The sequence below is a fragment of the Austrofundulus limnaeus genome, unplaced genomic scaffold (assembly GCF_001266775.1).
Source record: "Austrofundulus limnaeus strain Quisiro unplaced genomic scaffold, Austrofundulus_limnaeus-1.0 Scaffold677, whole genome shotgun sequence".
In the NCBI taxonomy this organism is placed as follows: Eukaryota; Metazoa; Chordata; class Actinopteri; order Cyprinodontiformes; family Rivulidae; genus Austrofundulus; species Austrofundulus limnaeus.
The window spans coordinates 27,823-39,047 of NW_013953079.1; the positions used below are offsets into that span (position 1 = coordinate 27,823).

At 41.0% G+C, this 11,225-nt stretch overlaps 1 protein-coding gene across 1 annotated transcript in view; it reads left to right on the plus strand.

Moving 5' to 3' along the window:
- Positions 1 to 11,225, plus strand: part of dpf3 (double PHD fingers 3) — a gene marked incomplete at its 5' end in the record, with an annotated part of 15,124 nt that overhangs the window by 680 nt on the left and 3,219 nt on the right. Inside the window, 6 exon segments of the mRNA XM_014027720.1 lie at positions 3,957 to 4,093; positions 4,297 to 4,392; positions 5,840 to 5,912; positions 6,312 to 6,353; positions 9,975 to 10,112; positions 10,221 to 10,349. Of these exon segments, the coding sequence (XP_013883174.1) occupies positions 3,957 to 4,093; positions 4,297 to 4,392; positions 5,840 to 5,912; positions 6,312 to 6,353; positions 9,975 to 10,112; positions 10,221 to 10,349 (615 nt within the window).

Genomic DNA, 11,225 nt, shown 5'->3' on the forward strand with positions numbered 1-11,225 from the left:
CACACACACACACACACACACACACACACACACACACACACACTCACACACACACACACACACGCAAACACCCCCCCATGACTCTTGCTTCCCGCTGCAGCTCAGAAACACCCTATCTGGGCCTCCACAATCATTCGCCCATGATGCATTAAAACGTAAGTCTCAGGAGGTGACAGCGTGCGCCTTATCGTGTGCGTTCGTGCACGCGTACAGCGTTTGCGTTTTAGAGCTGGATTTTAGCGACGGAATGCACATGAACCTGATAAGATGTGGGGAAATAAAGGCGAGTCTTTGTTGTGGCTTTTTCTCCCTTCATTGTTTCCTTCTTTCCGTCTCTGAGAYGCAATTTAATACCCCATGAGCTTTCTGGAAAAAAAAAAAAAACATTTCTCTTTAAGCCGAAGAGAGGGAGTCCTTGTAAAGAAAAAGAAAAAAATACCCAGAGTGGCAACTGAGCAACCAACCAAAGTGAATAACAGAAAAGAATACCAGCAGTTAACAAGAAAGGCAGGAAATTCCTTGGAAAAATTAGGAAACCTTTTAGTTTTAWTGATATCAAATTCAAATATCTGCAACAAAACAACCGTGAACAGAGAGTTCTTTCCTCCCGGGGCTTTGTCAGATGCTTTATGTTTTATTTAATGCGTCCTGCACAGAGATTAGTCTGCATGCACGGGTGCAAACAGTAGAATCTGTCACACGACTGCTTCAAAACGAGATTTATTTCACTGCTTTTGTTCATGCTTTTCCTTGTGTTTTGGGGGTTAGAGACTCGGGAGTCAATTTGCTTCCAGTAGTATAAACCAAAGAAATGATATAAGACTCAAACAAATGCATAAAACTGCATTTTGATACAACTTTGTATAAATACAACATATTAAATCCAGCAACAGAGAAATGTTAATGTTTAAAATAGATAATGAGTTTGATGACAGCTGTACACTTAAAACAGTGGCAACAAAAGACGGGAAATTTGTAGTAAATTTACATTTTTTTTCATCTGCTTCAGGGTTCACCACAGCCACAGTCCCACTTTGTCCTCAGTCCAACTACTCCATGTCCTCTAACCCAGTGATTCCCAATTTATTTTCCTCAAAACCCCCCTTCCTTACATCCAAGACAAGCTGAGTCCCTGGCTATGCCCCACCCCTCCCAAACAGGCGTTCAACCTTTATCTCTTTATCAAAAATAATAAAAGATTAAAGTGAATAGTTCCAAACTTTTATTTGGAAAGTGGAAAAAAAGAACTGAGATACACAGAGTTTTAATTATWCAAATGGACATGTTTTGGTGATTTTTATATGTGAAAAAAAAATCGATGTTTTCACAAACACTGAGCAGACAAGTTTATGCCCCCCTTGTTTTATCTGGTGCCCCCCCACCACACACACACACACAGACTGGGAATCTTTTCCAACCTGTTCAACCTGCGCTGTTTGACTGGGAGGTAAACTTAGAGAGACAGACTGAGATGGTCATGTGATGGGGGGACGGTGGGTATATTTAYAGTAGGGATGCCCCAATACTAGTTTGATTCATACAGAGTACCATTACAGAGTAGTTAATGAGTTAGTACCTMAACATTACATAATGACTTTAGGAACATAGTGTCTTAACATCACCTGTGTTTGTCTTGAAAAATCCCCAAAACTACAAACATCTTTTATTCTTTGCCCTCAACTACAGTTAAAGTGGAAGAGGAAATGACATCACAATGCATGAAAGTGGAATTGTTCCAAAGAATCTAGATGGTTCTATTGGTACAAGAAGGAGTATTTTAGGCTGGTGTCAAGCCCAATACCAGTACTGACACCACTAATCAGTGGAAGGAAGTTAAACGTGCAGCTGCTAGAAGAAAGACAAAGAGGAAGGCCAAAGAAATTTAAAGTAGAAAAAAATGTTCTTTACACTTACTGCTTATTTGGTGTAGGTCAGCAACATAAATACAAGAACACTTTTTTCAAAACAGGTGTTTTAGAAGTAAACATGGACTGAAATCAATGGAAAACACTATTAGCTCTGGAAAATCTTGTGCTTCATTCCAGTTGTTCTTATAGGTCAGAGTTTTGCATTTCCAAGTCAGTTAAATGGACCGGAATGGCCCCTAATGTCGTGGTTTTAAGTCGGGAAGTCGGTGCAACACGACCATATACCTGAGCAGTCTGAGCACGCATGACATCAACATTTCAACATGGCTGCTCCTCGCRTCAACACAGGGAACTGTGTTGTTTACTTTACATTAAACCAGTCGTTGCGATTATTAGGAGATCTGTTTTAATGCTCTTAGAACACTCAAAATGTTGTTGTAAGTGTCATTGTTGCAGAGCAAAAACTAGAAACGCTTTTTTTCTGACGTCCTGACAAGTTGGAAACTGGGACACTTTCAACTCAGAACTGACGTCAATCTGACTAGAGAATTTCAAGTTTCAACTGGAACGCAGCAAAAGATTTGGATCGGAAATAACACGATTCAACTACAGCTGAAGATTTTAGTTAGAAGATGTTCATTTGTGAACTGGAACTGATCAAGTGGAAAACTGTCCTGCTGTCTGAATAAATAAATCTGAAAATTTCAACTGAGTTAAAAAGGAGCGGTTCTATCCAATGTTCTCCTTATTCCTACCTCAGTGTGGGTGGGGGATCATCATATGCAACCCATTCTCACTCCCAACTCGTCAACATATTGATGCTTGGTCAGGTAGCCGTCTGCAAGGACTGACGCGAGGGGGGTATCCGACGCATCAAAACTGGACGCAGACGATCCCTGACCAAGCGTCAATATGTTGACGAGTCTGGAGTGAGAACGTGTTATCATATGAGAAAAGTGCAAATCTTTATGTGATGGTGTTTTATTCGAGACAAAAATTGTCTTTGTTTGTGGTACCTCTCTTTATTCGCCGTATAATTCAAGACCAGCTGAAACAGAGCAACATCAAATCGACAATAGAACGCAGGTCTCTGGGTTCAAGAAATCAGGCTGGAAGGGGACCATAATGGCAAATTCAAACATGCAGAACCCTGGTTTGAACCCAGACCAGGCTGCACTGGGCCTTACAATGCACAAAAATGTCATTTGTTTCAGGAAATGTACTGCCAATTACAGCACAACCAGGCCAAACACTTTCTGCATTACCATTCATGATTGTCTGCGGTTACACTTGCTGAGCGACAGAAAGACCCCTGAWCGTGGWTTTTACGCGGGGCTTCTATGATGTCGGAGGTGAAGTGCTCAAAAGAGTCCAAAGCAACCACGGGTGAACAGGGAAGGAGCTGTAAGAGGTGGGGGGAGGGACGTGGAGGAAAACCSAGTTTTTCTACAAAGCTAATGGATACAGGAAGGCATGAAAGGAGGAAGAGGTGCACTTTTGCTTTCAATAAGTACCTTTGAGGCTCAGCAGACTCCCTCTGTTTTCTGAACCTGCTTTATTTTCAGTCTGCTTTTAATGTTTAAAGAGGGAGGGCAGGGACTAAGTGCTGCAGCAGGTTCATCTCAGCGAAAACAAATCAAAAATGGCCAAGTAGGAGAAAACATGGGGGATTAATCAGGGGTTGGAGCGATTATTTACTGCTTATTTTAGTTTAACTGTTATCACAATTATTAAAACAACCAGAAACTCAATATTACTGATTACACTCTTTGCCAGGTTAAAGGTCTCTACAGTTAATGTTTCTGTTCAGCCTGAGGTTTAGAGAATTTGCTGGTTGTCTTACAGCAGGTTAACGATCAGACAGTTTAACGTAACACAACTAAAACACTAGTAAATTGAGCTGAAATGCGCCGGTGGTCTTATAATTAATAATAATTAGTACATATTTGCTTTGAAGATTTGTTGACTCCAATAGATTTTTTTTCCTCCAAGAGAAGCCTAGAATTTCATACTGTTGGTAAAAGAAAAACTTGATCAAAAACACAATGTTTTTATTTCTGTTGTTGTTTCCCCGCCCTATGTGTTCAGAAGCAGAGCTGGCCCCCAAACGTGAGGGGCCACCAGGAGAGGCGACAGCCTTGGAGGCCCTCCTGAAGGCAGACAGTCTGCTGGAGAATAAAAAGAACAACATCAATAAGGAAGAGGAGACTCTGCTGGAAATTCAGGTGATTTTCTTTTATTATTACTCACATTTTTAAATGGCGTTATTATCTCAAACACACAAGGATGGTTTTGCTTCCCCTGATGCTAGCATTAGCTTTAGGACAGTTTAACAATGGATAAAGCATTACTAAACTAAAACGACTTGTTCTTATGTATTTTGTTATTTGACGTTGGCCTAACATTCTTGCGTGATCCTCTCATGCAGCGAGTGCTGGARGCAGAGGAAAACGGGGACAGTTTCCACGATGACGACGAATTCGAAGTTGATACGCCAAAGAAAAAGAACAAGAACAGAGGAAAAGTGTGTAACAGGAAAAAMAAGAAAGATTTTAAATCATTTTTACAAAGAACTGGTTTGCGCAGGTTTGAATTTATGTCGATTTGAGGCAAAGAACTTGGAAGTAGTCCCCCTCCATTGTTCCATTAACTTTGTGCAGCATACCTCAGCRTGATGCTACCACCGCCTTGCTCAAAGGCTGCTATGGTGTTTGTAGGTTTTGAAGCTTTACCTTGACTCCTAAAMACATCTAAGTTAAGTAGCGTGAACTTTGTCTTGTTTAACCATAGCCTTTTTCTCCAGAAGACATTTGTTTTTTTCCATGAGGACGGACAAGCGCTTCTTTTTTGGTCAGCTCGCTCTCAGGCCGTAGTGTAAAATTGGCTCCACTGTAGACAGGGACACTGGTGGTCCAGCATTTCCTGTTCATGACAGGTTTGAGCCTTGGTGGTTCCTGGGTTGTTCCTGAACATCCTCGTCATTTTCCTGTCACGTGAAAGTGACAGTGATAATGTGAACTTGGGTACAAATATTTGAACGGACAATCTTGAAATGAAATAGTTGAAAAATAGCTTCAAAAGCTGCTTCATGGAAGAAGAACCTCAGCTTAGCCTGTTGGCTTTAGCGTTAGCCCATTCGCTATCACCATATATATGTGTTAGCTCAGCGCTACACATTCTCCTCTCGTCACTGAGGTCCTCCATCCACATGACAGAGAGGGGAACGCAAAAATGACTCAGCCTGCAACTGAAAATATGGATGGAGGACCTCAGTTTAGCTTGTTTGTTGTGCTAGCACCGAGCTAATACATATAAGGCAATATAGCGTTAGTGCGAAGGCTAACAGGCTAAGCTGAGGTTCTTCTTCCATGAAGCAGCTCTGTTGTCCTCCATCCATATTTTCAGTTACAGGCTGAGTCATTTCTACCTTCTCCTCTCTGTCAACGCTCTCTGGTTTCATTTAAAAGAGCCGATCGTCAGATATTGTCCAAGATTAACCTTCACGGTGGATATAGCTCGCTCACACCGAGGACCTATCCATGTCATCATTTACCCAGAATGCTTTGCGTGTAAATAAAATGGCTCTCTCTGTGTTAAAACATATTTTAAAAATTTTACAGCACTACAGTATTTTTACAGTCTTTATTTTACAGTTAAAATATATGTTTATCAAATAAAGTCTAATGTTACAACTAATGGGGGATCCCTTTAATGACTTGTGTAAATCGACAATTCTTTCTTAGATCAAGTTCTTTAAATCAAGTCATTTCATGCATGGGTATATTTCTGAGTGTGTTTGCCAAGTTTTGACCTTAAATGGAAAAAAAATCCACAATAAATTCAAATTTGTGTACCCAGTTCTTGTTTTTCTATGTTGTATATTCCCTCCATCTTGGAAAAATAATGGTTGAATAAAATCACTGAAAGCTTCTAATTAGTACAATGATTTTTTTTCTCTTTTTTTTTTTCAGAACAGAGGCTCGACCCGGAGAAGGACAGAGACTGTTAATGTTGATGACCAGGATAAACCTTACGTCTGTGACAGTAAGGATGTTGTATACCGTCCTGTTAAAAAAAAATCATCTGTGATTTACTCATGAGTTCACGCACTATCTAAAACAGATTTTTTTTTCAAAAAGGGAAGAGTTCTTGTTATAGACAGAAATGTACATATCCCTTCTTTTAATGATAGTTTTCTGTTTGTCTGGTCCTGACAACAGCTTTCTTCAGCATGAAAAAAAAAAGTTTGCTATTTCTTTAAATTTAGCATGCCACTGTTTCCTGGACACAGTCCCTCAGGAATGGATTACCGGGGGATATTTGTGTATCGAGATGCTGACTGAAACAGAGGAATGAAGAATGTCATCTTCACTTTTTTTTTAAATGTCTTGTTCAGTCTTTTCGTTATTGTTTGCCTGTCTGTGTGTGTCTTCTCTGTTCCAGATAGATACAAACAAAAGCATAACTCAAAAAAGGCTGAAGAAGGTATTTGAACTTGTCCCCTGTCTTTCTTTTAATTTTTTTTTTTCATGAACGCTCGCTATAATCAGCCTTTTTGCTACCTGGCGTCTGTTGTTGCTCAGTGAGCACTTTAAAAACGCTGCCTGTTTAAGTTTTCCTTCACGAGCTGGGTGAGAGTGCTGCATGACACTAACGCTACGCCGCGGGTCTGCTGCTGCTAATGATGCTGACGTAGAAGCTCCGCTGACGCTGCGCTGAGGGATGCATGTTTATTGACCGATATWACATCTGTAGAAGTATTTACATGGAGTGCATTTAATTATTAACCCTTTATTTCTTTGTAGAAGCTGGACATGGAGATYTGATGGAATTTGTCAAATTAAACTTTAAACAGGAAACGACTGCAGCAATGACACACTGAAGAACTGTGTGATAATAAACCTATTAGCAATGTGCTAACTGTAAAGACTTCTACATAGGAATGGGCAAATTAAATGATGGAAGGGGATGTAATTTTTTTGTTAACACTGCCAGAGAGCCACATAGCGCTGCCCGCTTACCAAAATGTAATAAAACTGCCACTTTAAAAATGTTTGTGTAGATACACTCCTGATCAAAATCTTAAGACCAGTCAAAAAGTGCAAGAATTTGCATTTTGCACTATTGGATCTTAAGAAGGTTCTAAGTAGAGCTTCACAATGTTAAAAGAAGAAATCAGTGCAAGAGACAAGAACTTTAGAGCAGGAATTTTCTGAAAACTGCATTTACACTCAAACATGATTTTTTCAGCTGATCAAAAGTTTAAGACCATAGTCTTTAAAAGCCAAAATCTGTGCAAAAATCTGGATTCCATGTCATTTTCTGTCAAGTCTTTACACTGTCAAGACCTCCTGATGGCAAAAGCAAAACAGCTCACTGACTTTGAACATGGTAGGATTGTTGACCTGCATAAGCAAGGCCTCTCACAACGTGCCATCGCTGCTGAAGTTGGACGCAGTAAGACAGTCATTTTGCATTTTTTAAATGATCCCGAGGGTTATGGAACAAAAAAGTCAAGGGGTAGACCCAAAACAATTTCACCAGCTCTGAGCCGCAGGATCCGATTGGCTGTCCGTCAAGACATGGGACGATCCTCTACCCAAATTAAGGCCATTACTGGTGCTGACTGCAGCCCAATAACCATCAGACGRCATCTGTGAGAGAAGGGCTTCAGAAACTAAAAATGTCTTCAAAGGCCACGTCTTCTTCAACGCCACAAAATTGCCTGTTTGGACTTTGCAAGGGTGCACCAAACATGGGACATTGAAAGGTGGAAGAAAGTTGTCTTCTCTGATGAGAAAAAAATTTAACCTTGATGGTCCTGATGGCTTCCAACGTTACTGGCATGACAAGGAGATCCCACCTGAGATGTTTTCTACACGGCACAGTGGGGGCGCCATCATGATTTGGGGTGCGTTTTCCTTCAATGGAACAATGGAGCTTCAGGTTGTGCAGGGGCGTCAAACAGCAGCTGGCTATGTGGAGATGTTGCAGCGGGCATCCCTCATGACTGAGGGCCCTCGTCTGTGTGGTAATTATTGGGTTTTTCAACAGGACAATGCTGCAGYTCACAATGCCCGCCTGACAAACGAGTTCTTCCAAGAGAATAACATCACTCTTTTGGACCATCCTGCATGTTCCCCGGATCTAAACCCAACTGAGAACATTTGGGGATGGATGGCAAGGGAAGTTTACAAAAATGGACATCAGTTCCAGACAGTGGRTGCCCTTCGTGAAGCCATCTTCAACACTTGGAGCAACGTTCCCACTAGCCTCCTGGAAACACTGGCATCAAGCATGCCTAAACTATTATATGAAGTCATCAACAAGAATGGTGAAGCTACTCATTACTGAGTCCCTTTTTTTGACACTTTGATTTCTGTTTTGGGGGGTTTTCGGGGTTTTTTTTTTGAGCTATGGTCTTAAACTTTTGATCAGCTGAAAAAATCATGTTTGAGTGTAAATGCAGTTTTCAGAAAATTCCCTGCTCAAAAGTTCTTGTCTCTTGCACTGATTTCTTCTTTTAACATTGTGAAGCTCTACTTAGAACHTTYTYHMGATCCAATAGTGCAAAATGCAAATTCTTGCACTTTTTTGACTGGTCTTAAGATTTTGATCAGGAGTGTATAGCTAAGCAGACTAAACATTTCGTGAGCAGATAGTCTGCCTCCCATTTTATCTGAAACATGCTATTTTTTCTGTCCAGTTGTCTCTTTCCTCTGTTCTTAGCCATTTCTCTGTTTCGCCCCCACTGATAGAGAAAACATGTTTGCTAGATGGCCATCTAGTGGCAAACTTTGTAATTTCAACCAATTCAGTTAAAGAAATTATTAAATTTTTTTGTGGTGTGTATGCCACCAGTTGCCCATCCCTAAAATAGAAAATGAAGAGTTTATATTATTAGCTAAAACCTTTTCCATACCAGCACACTGAGTATTTTACTTCACTTCAGTTGTTACTAATAAAACTTAAAAAAAAAATCCTACAGAGCATTTAAGTGTGTTTCAAATTGACACAATCACTGACAAAAACAAAAAAGGTTTTGTACCCAGACTGAGTGGGGAAAATAAAGTAAAGTGACTTGAAAAGTGACTGTATGTAGCTGTGTTGCAGTTGCTTCAATATCATATCAAATGGATATTAGTGTTGGCGGTACCAGCACTCTGCTGGTTTTATGCCAATAATTGCCCCACATAGCAGACAGGTGTGGGCCAGATCCTGGTGTCAAGCTGGCACTGCTAAGTGGTTTGTCAACTGGATGTGGGCCAGGTCTGGCAGTATTGGCACTGTGTTTTAAGATAGCGTGACACAGCTGGCCCAGTTATAGTTTGGCTTGTGTGGTCCAAATCTGTCAGTGCCACAAATGACCTGGTTGTGGTTTGGTTTATGTGCCCCAAATTTGTCAGTGCCACAACTGGCCCAATTGTGGTTTGGTTTATGTGGCCCAAATCCATAAATGTCACAACTGACCTGGTTATGGTTTGGTTTATGTGTTCTAGCCCATTCATGGACCATCTCTGGGCCACCGAAGAGACGTTATCCTTTGCTGTATTTGGTCCAAGTATTAGTGCATTGTGTGGGCCAGAACTGGGCCAGACAAATTGTAAAATTTAACATGCATTGGACAGACTGCTACCGGGTTGGACTTAATGACTAAAAAGTGACCCCACACATAAACCAGGTTGCTGTCTCCAGAGGGATAAGATATGCTAGGATGYAACTGATGTAGCGAATACTATAAGGGTTCCCAGAATCACTCCCAGAGGTGTCCCTGAAGTCGTAGCCTATAAACTGTTTTGCAGATGCACGTTCCATTGACTACTTTTTTAAGTGGYACAGGGAGTTGTGGGACCACTTGGAAGCCCGGTCTGCATGTGTAGCAAATTATGTCACAACTGAACCATTTCTTCTGGGTACTTAACATTTTTTTGTCAGTGAGTGTCGTAGAAAGCGATGTTTGTGTGAACTAAGAGTTAGAAACATGCTTTACCAAGTCCTGTGAGTTTTCCATCAAGAAGTCAAAGAGAATTTAAAACTTTAAATCTTTTCACTGCCCCCTTTCCCCACTGTGCGTTCCTAATGACCCCATGACATTTTACCTTACAGTCTGTGGGAAGCGCTACAAGAACCGCCCCGGCCTGAGCTACCATTACACCCACACTCACCTGGCTGAGGAAGAGGGCGAGGAGGAGAAAGAAACAGAGATGCTTCCGCCTTCTCCACCAGCTTCAGACAACCACAAACGTAAGACACCGACCTTCTATTCGACTTCCCAAAACATGTCCACAAAACCTCATAATATACAGAATCAAATACTTTCAGGTAACTCAAGTAGCTTCATCTTTATGTCAGCTCAAAAGGGCTCGGATGGTGCGGTTATTCCCAACGACTACTGTGACTTCTGCCTGGGAGACCAGGACTCGAACAGGAAAACGGGACAGGCAGAGGAGCTGGTGTCCTGCTCTGACTGTGGACGTTCTGGTGAGTCTGCAACAGACCTGCTTGAAAAATCGTACTTCATTTAAATGATGACATATTTCAGTAAAAGCCACAGTTGAAAACTCTGCATCAGATAAATTCAATATGTTGTACGCTGGCAAACCTGCCAGCTTTTAGGAACGATTCTTGGAAGGCAAAAATGTGCAACTTGAGCAGCTCATTAAACGATACACCTCATACATCATCTCTCTTTCCCCCGTTTCCAGTTTGAGTCGGATCCGTCGGACACCTCCTCAAAGTATTTCTCACATCGTCCGCAGATATGCAGCAGAATGCTTGTTTCAGCAAAGGAGTTTTATTAGCGCCGCASCAAAAAAGTGTGGCCATGTTTGTGTTGCTCTGATGGTTTTCGTGGCATCTGGGAGAGGAAGGAATATTTGTCTCCTATGGTTGGATTTTACTCTTTACATTGCATGCGGGTGCTACTGTTTTTCAGGAAAATCAGAGTTATAAACTAAATATTTTTGAATAAAATGTAAATATAAAAACTGGATTAAAAAGCAAACCCCAGAAGAACCAAAGGAGCCGAAGGAATCCATAATTACAGAATCATGATGCAGAATAAAGGAYGCTCTTGGATTCTTAAGACGTTAGCAAAAAGAGGACAAGCAGCCGAGGGGTAAGAGAGGCTGTCAGTTTCACTGCTGCTCTCTGTCTGTAAGGAATCAATTCTTATTTTAATCAGTGGACACTCAGACAGAAGGTCAGTCTGTTTTAGTGTCTGTTCCTGTTCCTTGCCTTTATTTTTGTCAGTAAACAAACATGTTCAGTTCCGATGTTAAAGGCACTGTGTGTAGGATTTTGTCAATTCTTTTAGCCGAAATTGAAATAATCACTAATGACAATAATAAAAAAAAA